Source organism: Periplaneta americana, chromosome 3, assembly GCF_040183065.1.
Source record: "Periplaneta americana isolate PAMFEO1 chromosome 3, P.americana_PAMFEO1_priV1, whole genome shotgun sequence".
Taxonomy (NCBI): domain Eukaryota; kingdom Metazoa; phylum Arthropoda; class Insecta; order Blattodea; family Blattidae; genus Periplaneta; species Periplaneta americana.
Genome location: NC_091119.1, coordinates 41,239,337 through 41,256,602, shown reverse-complemented (window position 1 = coordinate 41,256,602; position 17,266 = coordinate 41,239,337). Strand labels below are relative to the sequence as shown.

The 17,266-nt window shown below is 34.8% G+C and overlaps 1 protein-coding gene across 2 annotated transcripts in view; it reads right to left on the bottom strand.

Annotated features, from left to right (window-relative positions):
• LOC138695952 (BSD domain-containing protein 1-like) overlaps positions 1–16,882 on the bottom strand; it is a 53,790-nt gene extending 36,908 nt beyond the window's left edge. For both annotated transcript variants that reach the window (XM_069820363.1, XM_069820364.1), the window contains exon 1: positions 16,733–16,882. In XM_069820363.1, coding sequence (XP_069676464.1) covers positions 16,733–16,746 — 14 coding nt within the window. In that variant the 5' untranslated portion in view covers positions 16,747–16,882. The remainder of the gene's footprint in view (positions 1–16,732) is intronic.
• Between the last annotated feature and the right edge of the window lie 384 nt (positions 16,883–17,266).

The following is a 17,266-nucleotide window of genomic DNA, read 5'->3' as shown; positions in this document are numbered from 1 at the left end:
GGAGAGCATGCCTGACAAGGTGGCTGCTGTTATAGCTACAAGAAGTGGTATAACGAGGTTCTAAATGGGCAAAAACAGTGCCCAATTACTTTTTGGTCGAGTTCAGTAGTAGAATAGATCATAAGTTTCTTGAAGGTGAGTCATTCCACGTCAAATCGCATAAAATTATACAGATTTTGACCTTCATATTTCTGATTGCGTTTATATTTTTTTTACCAACTCTATGGGTCTAATAAACCAACAAGTGTATTTTTATTTCCTCCTAAGTCCACATGTTTTTAAAATATTACATATTAAATTTCGTTAAAAATGTCGCACAATGCAACATTTAAAGCATCATATTTCTGACGATATTGATGTTAAAAATTTTTTGAAAAATGCATTTAAAAGCTTAAAGTACTGTCTTTTATTAAATATTTACTAACTAATTTTAATATAATTATTACAAATATTTTTTTATAATTCAATTTTTAAAAGTTATATATCAATGTGAAATAGCCCTATTAAAAATCTAAGAAAATTCCTACTAGGTGCACTGAAGTATTCTTAATAATTCCAGAAAAAATCAGAATGGGATCTCCAATAGTTTAATGGAAATTTAATTACTTACGACACAATGTGTAGCGGTCGGTGCAGCAGCAGTGGACGGGAAGCGTTAAAGTGCGCTGGGAGGTTTATCAGCGCTGGATGATTAACTGAACGTTGCAACATTACATCCAGTACGGATCAAGGAAATGCTGCTAATTTACTTATTATGATATCTTCAAATATTTGTACACTATGCTTTTTAAACTTTTCTTTTCATTCACACTTTAAATTTTCATTCGCCTACCTTCTTTCTTGAAAGAAAATTGTTTTACTAAATCTTCAGTTTTTGACAACGGAAAGAAAGAATGTAATTTTAATGTACAAGTTATTGGTTTTAGATTGTGGTATCTGGCCTGCAAATTTTTCAGTGTGGTTTTTGTGCTTATTTAATGGACAAATTATAAATGACACGTTAGAAATATTTTTTGTGACCAATCAAACAGTTTTTTTTTTTTTTTGGTGTTGTTATAGGGTCTTGTATAGGCTGGCTCTCGTGGCAAGTCTTTTAACAGTTTCTCCAATGCCATCACATGGACCTTTACCATGCGACGTTGCAAAGAAGTGTCATTCAGCACTAATTCCATAATCGTCTTCGTGTAAGCAATTATTTTTAATTTTTTTTTTTTTGTATTGTGAACTTGATCCATTGGAAAAGTAGATGATTTTTTTTTCATATCGTTGAATTCTTGCTTTAAGAAATTGATTGCTTCGGATTGAAAAAAGTGAAAGGGATCGGTGTCATGTTTCATGGTTTCTGAGATGACAATACTTTTGTGACGAATTTCTGTATCTCCTTTGAAATATACTACGAAAGGATGTACCGTATTGTGGCTTGGCATATGTTCCAATGCACACCTTGTATTGAATCTTGTATTACAAATGAATAATTTTCAGAAAAGTCTGCAATAACTATGTAATTTTCAGGTTGTACATTTCTTTGCATTCTGTCAAAAATAAAATATGGCTGACTTTTGAAGGGATGACGATGCATCTTCTACATGAAAAACGTTACATGCTAGGGAGCCTTTTACTTTTTGAAACTTTTCACGGGGGTATCGTTTTTGTTGTAGCTTTCTTTTCTTGATAGGGGATTCTATTGACATCAAACTCATGTTTAATTCCTCAATATTAGTGATTTCTAGCACTGTATCCATAGAACTGCTAGAAGAAGAACTGGGATAATCACTTTCTTTGTCCGCACTTTCATTTGATTCATGTTTATTAATATCACAAGAACTACTGGCATCACATATAATTTCACCTGACCTATCCGGAAATTGATTGATTTTTACGGAACGAATCACATATTTGCACATTCAAAGACTCCTTTAAATTGAGCTTTATCAAGAAGTCGCGACTTACGCGTCTTAGTGTACTTCTCTTTTTAAAAGCGTGATTAGGAAGGTAAATGGATCTACGCGATCTTTACCATCACTCATGTTGTATACAAGTCACCTCACTCCGTGAAATTCAAACCCAAACTGATTATTTTTCTCTTCTATATTTTGTCTCCTGCCATCTGTTTACTGCATAAAGTTTACTGCCTTACCCAGCCTTGCTATCATCAAACACTTGGCTATATTACAGTATAAACATATAGCACTGTGAAGGGCTTCCCCTGTTAGCTGAGCTGACAATAATAAAATAACTTTACAATTTCATTTTTATTTTGAATATTCGGATAAGCTAATTACAATGTAATGAATTTTCACTTGGACCGTCTATGCTTATCTTGTGTATAAAGATAAGCATAGACGGTCCAAGTGAAAATTCATTACAAAATAACTTTAGATAAGATATTTACTGTTCCTTAAGGTATTAATCATTTGATGATTAGTATGGTGACATCAGATGCAACTTTCCATGGGCAGCCTTCTAGCCTATGACTGCAAGCAGTTCATTAGCTGGGCATCGCGAGTGCGCACATGCCTCCGGAAAATAAATTGTTACAAATGTATGGGTGCTGATCCCACATTTATAAATGCAGTAGTTTACAGACAATACATCAGCGAACAAGTCTATATATATTTTTTTTTCAGATTTTTAACTGGGCTATTTAATATAGTAATTTTGCTTTTAAAAAGAAATGATTAAAAAAAATTGGCCAAATTTTTAATTTATTTGTGATAGGCCTAAAGTAATAAAAAGTGTTGTGTTTAGTGTTTCAAATGCGCTAAACTGCAAATCTCAATTATATGTAGACACAGAGTTCCAAGTGAATTTATGTAACAGTGCGCGCATAATTTGCGTAATTTGAAATAGTCATAACTACACAAATAATTAATAATTGTGAAAATAAAACAATACGAGTCTCCTTATTTGATGTCTGGAATTCATTAAAAAAAATTCGACCATTTCCGAGAAGGTCGTGTTTTATTGCTGTGCGATTTGACGTGGAATGACTCAGATGACACTTTCTCATTATATGCATCATGTAACAATTAAGTTCTTTCCTATGTTTGATAATCTCATTTATAGTTCACTTTCTTGAACCATTACACAAAATACATCCATAAATGGAAACATTAATGAGCATCCAAATAGGTGGGTACACTTTCGCCATTTGATTGCATACAAAAGGAGTTTTATATATACGAGGTACAAGCCCAAAGCAATGTGGCTACCGGGAGACATACATCACTCCAACATTATAGGTTATCTGGTATACAGTACATTGCAAGGTGACCTGTAGAGCGACAAACGATGGGACAAGAGGGAAAGAAGACAACAACATGATGCATTGCTGTACGAAATTCTATGTCATAAAACATACCAATGAGAAAGGAAAACAACGTAAAACAGTTCAAATACCCAAAAATAATGTCATACAGGCCAACAGGAAGGAAAGAACCGGGAAGACCTAGGAAGAGGTGGAGATTAGATGAGGCCGCAACAGGTTACAAGGCCTAGTACATGAAAGGAAGAAGAAAATGTTACCGTACATACCTTTACACCTATGAATATAAATACTGTATTTAAATATAGTCTTTAGTCACTAATTTTTCTCAGGATAAGTAGAATAATTACAAACATGCACTTAAGCATGGATGTTTTAGAGCAGGTATTGAACTGGTGGCCCATGGACCGCATGAGATCCTTTTACATTTTCTTTTGTGGCCCTCCCGCATCCATGAAAAAACAAAAGATGAATCAGCAACAAGCAACATCTGAGCAATTAAAAAATATTTTTATGCTTAGTGATGGCAAAATTATGTGGCCCACAAGAGGAAGGCCTACAGTAACAACACGGGAAATGGCCCTTGGCACAAAGGAGTTTGACACACCTGTTCTAGAGGATACAGGGTGAATCAGAAGGAAAGCTACATGGTTTGAGGGGTGATAATATTGGTGATTCTGAACAAAAAAGTTTATATGAACATATATGTTCTGTTCTTTACGATTTCGGAGAAAACTAATGGAAAGAATGAGGAATATGAAAAGTGCAGGTGATAGTAAAACATTGTTACCTTATGTTCTGTTTAATTGTGACTTTTCTCTACGGAACATGTTCAAAAAGCCCACCGCCAACTTCAATGCACTTTGCAGCTCCTGTAGACAGCTGCTGTGTTGTTGATCTGAGCTGATTCAGACATTCCTTTACTTGAGCACAAGCAAGAAAAATGTGAGCGAGAAGTTTCCACTTTGCGTTTGTAGACTTTGCTCTTAAGTCAACTCCACGCACAGTAATCCAATGTAGTAAGGTCGGGTGACCTCGGTGGCCAAGAAATGACTCCACCGCGACCAATCCAACGCCCAGGATACGTTTCATTGAGCCTACTATAACCTAATGTCGTTTTGACTTTGTCCGCATATGAATGCTGATGAAGGACATGAGACTGCCATCCGTGATTTTCAAACAGCTGTATGTCAGATATTGTTAAGAGCAGGGCATATGTTCATATGAACTTTTTTGTTCAGAATCACCAATATTATCACCCCTCACACCATGTACCTTTCCTCCTGTCTCAACCTGTCTATGAAGGGCGGAAAAGGAGATATGGAAATGAAAGAACTCCACCAAATTGATATTCACTGATAATGATAATCTTTTTTGAGAGACATATTTTCCACTGTATTATATCTGAATCCATTATATATCTGTCTGTGATATATTGAGCTTTACTGTATTTCCAAAAAATAAAACATTTGACTTCATGAAGTGTATGGTTTTAGTAGATATAATCTGGCACAAGTTCATATAAAGTAGCGTATATTATATTTCTAATATTACTTTTCTATTTGGAATAATCTAAATGCACATTAAATTTGTTATTAGGATTGATGGGTTAAAAGACAGAATATAGATTAGATGTTGAAAACAGATGTCCACAGATATAGCCTTCATTTCTCACCAACGCACAGTGTGCAATTTTCCCAATCTAGGTGGACAAAAATCAAATTTTGACTTGTTTAGTTAGACATAAGTGAACATGAATTCATATTCCTTAACATTTGGAAAATGTTGTGAGGGATAAAATGTTGCGAGTGATAGCTGAGTGCATCCCACTGGCAGACGATTATGACGTCATGGCGCTTGTTTGCGAGTTCATACAGTCAGTGGTGGACTTGAACATAACACCAGTATACCTTACAATGATGTCTCAGCCAAGTAGAAGCGGTACTAAATGGAGGTCTTCGATTTTATCATTCAAAGATGAGTGGGAAGATTTCTTATTCATAGAAGTGGATGGTGTTGCAAAATGTTTAGAGTTCATAAGACTCTCGTTGACGATCTTGATAATGAATATAATGACGATCTTGATAATGAATATAATGATCTATCTTATCACTGTGAAGTACTTTGATATAATTACTTTTATGCATATGTCACTTCTAGTAGTGTGAAAGAGAAAGTCTCATGGACTTAACTCTGCCAAAATAAATGAATGAATGAATGAATAAATGAAGAAATAAATAAATGAATAAATAAATAAGTAAGTAAATAAATAAATACCGTAAATAAATAAATTCATGAGTAAATGAATGAATAAATGAAAAAGTAAATGAATTACTAAATAAATAAATAAATAAATAAATAAATTCATGAGTGAATGAATGAATAAATGAAAAACTAATGAATTACTAAATAAATAAATAAATTCATGAGTGAATGAATGAATAAATGAAAAAGTAAATGAATTACTAAATAAATAAATAAATAAATAAATAAGTAAATAAATACAATTATCACATTAAGTAGAGGATCACAACAATATGGATAATAGGCCTGCTTTAATAAAATTACATTCAACTGAAATGTACAGTTACCCTTAAAAAGAATGAGACGATTCTTGGTTGTCGGAAGTTAAAGTTCTACAGCGCGGTTCACTCAATATCGACGTATAACGATAAGTACAATGAAAAATAGAACAAGAATTGTTACAAGGACCACAAGGACAAGGACCAGAATAAGGATCACGAAGAAGACAAACATTTAAGGCCACTATTTCACAACATAGCTCAGGTAACAAAATATCATTGCTTCTCTGTACCGAATGGCAAATGCCTGCTATCGGATCTACATTCTGGACTGCGGCTCTCACTGTCTTGTCTCGGTAGCTCATATAGTAGCGTGTCGGTTCCACCGTATAACCGAGACGTTTCGTGTTCGATCCCAGGAAAAACTCTTTTTTTTTATTGAGGTGTAATTAATTTGTTCAGAGTTCCTCGAATGTATAATTTGTCGAAAAATACGGAATAATTTATGCCCAATTTTTTGGTCTACAAGTGGGCTGAACCTAGTCAAAAAATAAATAAATCTTACTTGGAAGTTAAAAGTATTCTTCCCGAAACAAAAATCATAAAAAACAAAAAGAGACCCGTTAACTTAAAATCTTGTCCACATACCATCATACATTTCTCCAATCGAAATCCACTCGATTGGTAGCGAAGGCAAGATGGTTGACAGCTTGTGCTTCCCCCAATATTTCCATTTGCGCAGCCCTCCGGCTCCTAATACCACGGTTCCTCAACCTGCTGATCACAATCTATGAAGAACCGGGAAAGTTAGATGCTGCTCTTATTTCGTTAGCAGTCCGAAAGGGGTCCAGTCGAAATGTCTCGAATAAGAGAGCATCCTCTTCCAATGAAGAAATCCGCGGACGCCCAGGAATAGGGCGATTTTCGACCTCCCCTGAATTTTGTAACGATGAACCCCCTCGCGGCTGTACTTCCAGGAACACCGACCAAACGGCCAGCAGATCTAGCCCCATATCCAGCCTCAACTAGAGCTATAACTCGCTGTCTCATGTCACGTCGGTTCGCCATTACGATGAGAAATGAGGGATGACGATAATACTTTAGTGTAGACAATGACTATTTAGCGTGATATAGAATTATTGAAACAAGGGGCATCTTGCACAGCGTGATATAGAATTATTGAAACAAGGGGCATCTTGCACAGTAAGAGTTAATAAATCAACCCTAAATTAAATATTTAAATAACATGATATAACAGAAGTCCAATTATTGTTGCGAAACTAATCAAATTAAATCTAATTACATTAAGTAAACAAATCCCAAATTATGACACCACCTTGCTACAGCTAAATTCTAGGTTATTAACATAAGCATTGAATAGGTCCGTGCTTATGCGTTGGACGACAAAACCAAACATCGAAAGTTCGAATCTTGCAGCGGAATGTAATTTCTTGCTTTTTATAATGTAAATCAGACTTCTAACTACAATCATTCATATTTCTTATATTATTTATTAATATTTATAGATAACATTGAATTTGTAAAGAAAAGACTTTAGAAATCTCATATGGAATTTGTGATTTGTAGTGACATAAACATAGATTATCTCTCGGAACTTTTCCGTAAAAGTAAATTAAATTCACTCCTTTAAACTGGAACCTTAGTCGTAGACTCATTTTTCCACCAGCATAGAAGCTGAAGTAGCACAGCCATTGATAAAAGTTTTGTACACAGAATTACACTGAATTCCTATTCGATAGAACCTATAATCAATGGCTTGTCTGAACATGATAAAAAAATCCTAAGTGTTTCCAATGTCACTGAACAATTTCAAAACATTAATTTAAAAACTAAAAAAGGGTCGTAAATGCTGTATCTAGTGACTATTTACATTTATGTCTACAAAATGAATCTTGGAAAAACGTGTATGATACTGGTACTACTGATATATGCAGTGTATATTTCACTTTAATTTCAGAATCACTTTAGTGGATGTTCTCCACTCAATGTTGTGAAAAAATCCAAAAGTAAAAACATGTAGATAATGCAGGGACTTAAAAATCTCATGTATTAAAAAGAAGAATCTATATGTATTGAGTAGCAATGTAATGATCCCCATGTTCTTAAATACTACAAGAAGTACGGTGTAATTTATCAAAAATTATGAAAGAGGGAAATAGAATACATTTGAATAGAAAAGTACAACATTCAGATAATGCAATTAAAGCTATTCGGAATATTATTAAAATTAAACTTGTAGATATTCTAAGAAAGAAAATATTTTTTCATTAAAAGCAGTGATTATAAACTAGAGGATCCCAAATCTACTGCAAATTCTTTTAATGTCTTATAGTCTTATAGTCCTGGTGTTGTGGAAGAGAAGGCCTGATGGCCTTAACTACACCAGAATAAATAAATAAATAAATAAATAAAAATATAGTATATAGAACAGAAATATTATTGACAACTTAAACATTCAGGATATTGCAAAAGATACTGCAATTGGTTACTTAACAGATTCATTTAATAATTAGTATTAATATATGTAATTAGTCAATAACTGCAACAGTGCTTTTTCATTCAATCATAATATGAATAAAATTGAATGCACATTAAATTAGACACTAATGCAAACACCTAGATAAAATAGTTAAAATCAACTGAAGGGATGAGAATGAAATAATCCAAAGCCACACTTTTAACAAAAATTGCTTTGTGCGAGTGCATTTCTTACGCATATGGGAAAACTACTAATAAAATATTGTAATAACTACTCAACAAATGACATAGCCTAAGGACTCTAAACCTTTGTAAAAGTTTAGTCTGTGTGGCTTAGGAATATTTTTTAATTTCATTTTGTTAGTTTTTAATATATAAGCATTTACATTGTATGTGTGTGTATGTATAAATGCATTCATTAGATTAACGTTTACAATATTATAAGTTGTAATTTTGTATTGTCTGTTATCATTAACACTTAATCTGAGGAATTTGTAAAACTCTATTTCAACGTTATTTAGCTATTTAAAAGTTATTTAGACAAAAAAAAATCGTTGTGTAGACTAGGAATCGAACTCGCACTCTTCTACACGAGACGCAGAAATCTTAGCGTCTGAGCTATTGAAACGACACGAAAGCTTTCCTTTCTGTGCGGAGTGTCGATCTAGTCATGAAGGTCCATTGTCTATTTAACTACACGATTTATGTATATATTTATCTTTTAGTTACGTAATATTATCATATTTTTTGCAGTTTTTGAAGTGAATTTCGGAACGATGCTAGTAACAAACCAAATAGCCTGAATTTAAGCAACTCAATATTCGTTATCTTGTGTATCAGTGCTCAGGTCTCTGATCATGCGCAGTGTCTTACATCTGAGACGAATATTCAATCGTCTCATCCTTTTCTAGGGAAACTGTACATTAAGTTCAAATTTATTATTGTCACTGCTGCCTTGAGTTGATCTAATTGTACGGCATGTTGTTCACCTCTGATTTCAGCATAGTCCTTACTGGGATACAACGTATAATGTCTTTTAAGATTGGATCGTTTTAACTGGTTCAGAGTGTTCGAAAAATGCAAATCCCGGTAAAATCGAAAACGGTGGAGATTGGTATAAGCCCTTTACCCATAATATTGCAGATATATTAATAATTTTGGTAGGGCGTGTTTTAATATCTATTAGTAGTAAGTCGCTAAAATTTCAATTCAATATGTGCTATAAGAAAACGATAATTTTACTGAAAACTCTTGGATACCGCCAATGATTACCAGTGAGTCAGCTTTCAGGCTGAGTTACCATATTTCTATGCAGATAGCTAAGACTAAAATAGTTTAAAAATAATCATATTTGAGAATGGAACGTTTGCTTAACACAGTTCACAACGTGTCTGATTACTGCAGAGGCAGCCTATACGCCACTCATGCTACATCCAACCGTCAGGAGCAAGAGTACGTTCGTACGGGCAAAGCTTGCACGGGTCTGGTTTATAACTAAGGCCTATAAGGTGACCAACATGCTAACGTGGTGACGACATTTGTTAACCAAGATATCTTCTTCCGAAACATCAGCTTCTGTATTCAAATCATGTTCAATAAGTATCGAAAATTGTATGAAAAAAAGGAATATGGGAGGGGGGGGGGGAATTGTATTCAGTACGGCAAACGTATTCAAATTTAAGGCTGGTTCACAATAAACCGGGAATGGAAACGACAACGAGAACGAGAACGGAAATAATGTTAAAATAAATGTATTTAAATGTGAGCATTCACAATATTTATTTTAACATTATTTCTGTTCTCGTCGTTTCCGTTCCCGGTTTACTGTGAACCAGCCTTGATTTGAATACTCCATGAAAACGTAGTAACATGTGCTCGCTCTTGGTGAAACAAATGACATACGCGTTTTCATGCAACTCACTCCGTATTGAATAGATCCGATCCCACTTTTTAGGTGTATCGACCTTGAATGTTATGTTTTATTTAACGACGCTCGCAACTGCAGAGGTTAGCAGCGTCGCCGGATGTGCCGGAATTTTGTCCCGCAGGAGTTCTTTTACATGCCAGTAAATCTACTGACATGAGCCTGTCGCATTTAAGCACACTTAAATTTAAATGCCATCGATCTGGCTCGGGATCGAACCCGCAACCTTGGGCATAGAAGGCCAGCGCTATACCAACTCGCCAACCAGGTCGACTCGACCTTGAGACTCAGATCGTTTTGAATCCCCGTTTTCATTAAGATTTCAATACGGTAAGCGTATTCAAATCCATATGAATACTCCATGAAAATTTAGTAACTGTGAAGTTCAGGATTTTTATACCATTTTAAAAAAGCTACTGTAGAAATTACATTATTAAGAAACGTTGAATATATGCATGTGTATATACACTCCTACGTACATATTCGCACTATGCTGTAGGGTTTGTTCTTCTACTCCCGTAAAGTACTTTTATGGCCCGACAGAAACAATAGAAATAGGCCTAACTTCATAACACTGCATTTGAATGAGGTTATTTACCGGTTTATGATGAAAACATTCAACCATTTGCGTAATGCAATTAACTGATTCAGAAACAGGCCTAACTTTGAACATAATTTATTCTTAACCAACAGTTACAAAATCTGAAACTTCCAAACCTGTACTAAACGCGCTGGCATTAGAAGCTGTGAACAATAGATACCCACCAGAAGAATGGTTACATATCTACACAGATGGGTCTACTATCGATAATAACTCAGGATCAGGAATTACGTGTGCGTTATTCTCATTTTATCAACCAGCAGGACATCATACAACAAATTTTGATGCGGAAATAATGGCTATTCATATCTCACTCCAACACCTACTATACAGAATAGATAAATTTCAAAATGCTGTCATTCTCTCTGATTCTAAAGCAGCATTATATGCAATAAATTCATATAAAATGATGTCAATCCAAATTAAAGAATGTCACAAAATGATCCAACAACTTCAAAAACTACAGAAAAGAATTCAATTGCAATGGATACCTGCACATTGCGGAATTGCTGGAAATGAAACTGCTGACTTTCTTGCCAAAAAAGGATCCAATTTAATTCAGAATACAAATACAAGCCTACCTTTTACAGCCATCAAAAGACTAATTAAAAATAAATATAAAATCAAGCAAAACCAAGCACTATGTACCAAAGCCAAAGATAAAAAATGGAGCATTTTAATAAAAAAAAAACAGAAATTATTCCAGAAATCCCACGTAAATCTGCAGTAGCAAAATTCAGACTGCTTACAGAACACGATTATTTGGCCAAACACTTGAATAAAATAGGAATTTACACAAATCCAAATTGCCCTCTATGCAACAAAGAAGAAGAAATGACTGAAGATCATCTCATAACCTGTGAAGTTCTACCTGATGGATCCACCACAGAGAAATATTGGAGAGCAAGAACGCTAATGGCTTCGTTGCCAAAGCCCGGCATTAGATAACAACAACATTTATTCTTAACCAGTTGCTTCAACAACTAATTTTTTACAGTATGGTATAGCTCGCGCAAGGAACGATTACCGAAAAACAGTGGTGGCGCTACTGTCTGTTTTGACGTGTGTATGTAGGGACGCCGAGGGAGCGAGAGGTGGAGGACGATGGAAGTACTGTCTCTTCCAAGAAGATGAATAGATGGGGACATCGCCTGTGGAAATGAAGAGCGTAGCAAGAGAAAAATTCGAGCGCAACATTATATTTACGAATAAAAGAATGATATCTGCGAGGGGAACGCTCCATCACTACATAATAAAATAAACGCACTTTGAACAAGACACGTATTCACATGCAGTGGAACTGAAACTAAAACCGTAATGTAACAATCACAATTCAAGACTGATTCTATCGATGTTGTTTCTCATCCGACTGTACTCTTGAATATCATTCAAGTTATCTCGTGACCTTTCCTGTCGTCCGCTCTTCCTTATCGAATTGTTTCGTTCGCATTCTTATCGTCGTTACTCCCTACCTGCGAGACCTAACAAGCTTTTCACGGAGTGAATACAAAATCACTGATGTTACCTGTACATTTGTTATGTTTTTTCTTATTATACGAATCACTGATGGTCTAAAATACTAATTTCAAGTGATGGAAATATATACGATTTTCGTACCTCAGACAAAAAAAAAAGTAAAGAAAGAAATAAATACGTAAATAAAAAATAAAAAAAAAAGCCGTTTGACACAATTCGTTCACCTACAATGTGTTTCACACCAATAATAACAAAATAATAGGCTATACGATCAATTATAAAGCAATATGGTTACCATGTATCCGAGGTTTGCAGGTTCGATCCTAGCTAAGGACAATAAAATTCCTTAGCATGGCTTCTCTTGTAAATGTAATGAAGGCGGGAAAGTGGGAGTCCGATGTTTTAGATTTACAACATGTAAAAGGACCTTTTTCCTGTTAGAGGGCTTCAGACAAAATTTGCCATTTCTCGCTTAAGCTGAATTTAAACTCAGAGTAATTTCTTCAGTTGAAATCATCATTAAAATAAATTATATAGGGGTGACGGAGCTTTGTGCATACCCTGTATAATACAGGAATGTGATGCCTTAGACCAGTGGTTCCCAAACTTTCTGAAGGCACGACACACTTTTTGGTGAGACTTCTGTTTGCGCCCCCCCCCCCCCACTATCATTGATTCTTGACCTCATTCGCAAAATACACCTCCCTGTAAAATTTAAATCAACTATAAGTTTACTCAAAATCAGTGGATATCACCCAAACTAACGAATTTAAGCAACAGCTTTTTTTAGTATTTTGCGGAAGAAATTCAAACAATTACGAGTCACAGATTGAATCCGTATTTAGGCGGTTGCGTTCAAGTGGCTGAAAAAAAAAACACACACATACACCACCCCCTCTCTCTCCCTCCCTCCCTCCCTCCCTCCCGCGCGCGAAAAATAATTGAAACATATCTACTGATCGAATGTTGAAACCACACTTTTTTTTTTTCGCACAGCATTGACCAGTTCTGCATCGAAAGAATAACTTACCTCGAGTTTGCAAAAGAAACTTGATAACATTTGCAACCTTGTATTTATGCAAAATAAATTTCTTGTCTATGATTGCCATCAAAACAAATGCGAGAAATTTCCTTGAACTTGAAATTGATATCACTGTGTGTACAAGGGCGCCCGCAGGGGGTAGCCAGTGGTAGCAATTGCTACCACTGAGATTTTTATTTTTACGCGTTTTTTAAATTTTTCTTTACGTATTCGACATGTGTTTTCTCAAACTCTCGGCAAACAATTAAACAAAAACGAGTGCCTTAAACTATGAATGCGTGCATATGGTAATTTAGATTTCAGAACTGGCTACTTTTCATGTTAAATTTTCTCTCTCGTCCATCCCTTTCCTCTAATTTTCTAACCATGTTGGTATCATTGAGATTGGATTTTGCGGGCGCCCTTATGTGTGTATCGAAGAATTAGTCAAGATTTCAGAAGCTGTTTTCTGGGCGTGGGGGGGGGGGCACATTTATCGCATTAATTATTTTTTACTTTATAACTACTGAAACATTATTTTATTTTTATGTTAAACGTTTATTTTTGTGTTTCTAAGTACAGAATTAATGTAGGCTATATTAATAGTGCGAAATAAGTCTATATTTATTTTGTAAATCATCTTGCGGCCTCCCTCAGCTCTTTACACGACCCCCACTTTAGGAATCACTACATTAGATATTATGTAGCACATTGATGAAAATAGTAAAATTATTATCAACTCTGACGTCACTCAGTTACCCGTAGAATTGCACAGAAAATGTTTTTATAAACGGTGATAGGCCTATCATTTGTAACACGATAAAATAACTGAATTGTTGTTAAATGCATGAAACATACATTGAGAAAGTATGTATCACCTTCGTGACAATATATTTTATACGAGGAAAGCAAACAGTGAAGTTTGTTTAATATATAATTTATTCATCGATTTACTGTAAGTCCACACACCAAAGAAGGAGGGCTTAAGAAGTCAAGTCTGAGTGCAGATGACTGAGAAGAAGAAGAGTGTTTGATGTTAGATCTTAAAACTGAGGATAAGCAAAACACAAACAGAAGAAGTTAAGGCGAAATGATCTAAAATCTGACGAAATTGTGTTCTATAGCCTAATGAAAGAGTGTGTGCAATTTACTTGCACCTGCCATTTACTACATCCATACAAATCAGACATGACTTGGAGCATTCAAGTTACAAGTTTCATGTCTTGTTGCAGGTCAGATGCATTATCCTGAGCCTCTTTCAAATCATCTCCTGAAAAATCGAGACAGATTCTGTCACGCTGCTTTTAAGCGTACCTTACCGTGGTTTAATTGCCTCCCGTTATAGACCAGTATCCAGTTTTTTATTGATTTATTTTACGACGCTTTATCAACTGCGATAATTAAAACTGTTGACTAAGGTGCACAGTAAGCCTACGTAAGAAAATTGCCTACGCAGGTCTGTATTCTTACTTACTTACTGGCTTTTAAGGAACCGGAGATTCATTGCCGCACTCACATAAGCCCGCGATTGGTCCCTATCCTGAGCAAGATTAATCCAGTCTCTACCATCATATCCTACCTCCCTCAAATCCATTTTAATATTATCTTCCCATCTACGTCTCGGCCTCCCCAAAGGTCTTTTGCCCTCCGGCCTCCCAACTAACACACTATATGAATTTTTGGATTCGCCCATACGTGCTACATGTCCTGCCCATCTCAAACGTCTGGATTTTATGGTCCTAATTATGTCAGGTGAAGTACACAATGCGTGCAGCTCTGTGTTGTGTAACTTTCTCCATTCTCCTGTAACTTCATCCCTCTTTTTAGCCCCAAATATTTTCCTAAGAACCTTAATCTATGTTCCTCTCTCAAAGTGAGAGTCCAAGTTTCACAACCATACAGAACAACCGGTAATATAACTGTTTTATAAATTCTAACTTTCAGATTTTTTTGACAGAAGACTACATGACAAAAGCTTCTCAATAACAGGCATTTCCCATATTTATTCTGCGTTTAATTTCCTCCCGAGTGCCATTTATGTTTGTTACTGTTGCTCCAAGATATTTGAATTTTTCCACCTCTTCGAAGGATAAATCTCCAATTTTTATAGTTCTATTTCGTACTATATTCTGGTCACGAGACATAATCATATTCTTAGTCTAGGTCTGTATTCTAGCAAGAATTAATCAGTGTTCTTTATCCATTCTTGCAATATGATGTGTAGGCCTACAATTAATTATGCTTACATTCACACATTTTATCAACAATGAATGTGATTTCTGTCTCCCATGGAATTTAATAATTTTATTTCAATATTGAACTAGCCTATCTCGTTTCCGAGTATTCCGAATAATCTATTTTCGAAGCCATATAGGCCTATTTGGGTTGAAAATTACAGATGTGTTGTACACCTACTTTAAGTTTTGCAATTTAAACTTGGTTATACTTGAAAATATGTTTTATCTGTTGAAATTTAATTATCTTGGTCTGAAGGTCTCTCATCTTTGTATGGTTGGCTCCGCCGATAAGTGAAAAAGGCTATCTGTCGTCAAGCACGAATCCAGGAACTTTATTTGGGAGAGGTGTCAAAATAAGGCTGTTTTAAAGTAAAGAAGAATATTGTTAAATTTTATATTTATCTTGCAGGTCGCAGCAACGGATTTCGATTTGAGGGGAGGGGGTATCTGCCTGTTGCGTTATCTGTTAAAATCTTGCTTCTTTTGAGTAACTGTCACAAAATTGGGTCTCCAAAATTGTTACTCTTTTAGATATTGCAAAGAAAAACATGGTAATATAATCTTGTTATTGTAAGTTACCTTCTACATTAGGCCTAGATACGAATATCTTATCACGTTACAGTATATCGAAAACAAGCACGCTAGCTAGTCACAAATTTAGTAGGCCTATGTGTCGTTGACACGAATATGTTTCGAAACAATTACGTGTGATATGGAATATATAAAATCTATTTTACATGAATTCTTTATGAATATTTTAGATGTGCCTACAATAACTTATGATGCTTATCAGATCTGAAGTTGACATCATTACCAAGCACAAAGAACAGGCTAAACTTGTTTGCTATCAACCTGCTTAACTCAAATGTTCAGATAGCGTTGAAATAATTTACACATAGCTCGTATTAAAGAATTAGATTTAGAATTTTGTCAGATAAAAAATCATTATGTAGCTTTAACACCTTTATCTCAACACATATGTTGTCATCTACAAATTTTTAATCAGGTGTAAAATACATAATGCCCATAAATATTAACAGTTTTGCATGTTTATAGCGATTATACGCATAACCTCATAATCAAAATCCCACAAAATGTTTTTATCCTATAAAGAATACACAAATTAAAAAGATTTTGAGGCTAGATTACAAATGTTTATATTTATTATTTTGACCCTGTTTGTTTACCTTTCTTCAGCCATGGCTGAGTTGTGACACTTAAAATACTGTCAATTGCAGTTCTTCACTGTGTTGGCACTGAGGTACACAATAATTTAACTTTTTTTTTTCTCACAAAAATTGTATCGCAACCTTTAACTTACTATTGTTTACCACTTATAACACCATGATTTTTGTTAATGTTACGTATATTGACAATATTCGTGTTTCTTGCTTACACGTACTTTAGTTTTGTACCCAGTGGCTGCGCTGATGTATTTCGCATGGTTCCATCTATCGAGCATCGGAACAAGTTTACTAGAGCGTGGAATGTACCGCCATCTGACAGATGTTTTACATACTATTTGTAACATTCGTTCCATCGTTTATAAAATTATTGTTTTCCGAGGGGTTTTTTCCCCAGGTAATCCAATTTATTTACTTCATTTATTTTGCTAATAATAATTGTAACATAAAATATAATAAAACAAAAAAAAAAACTTTAGCTCACCCCTGAAAGAGTAGGACTCGTGTTCAGGGGCGGATCCCTGAATTTAAATTAAG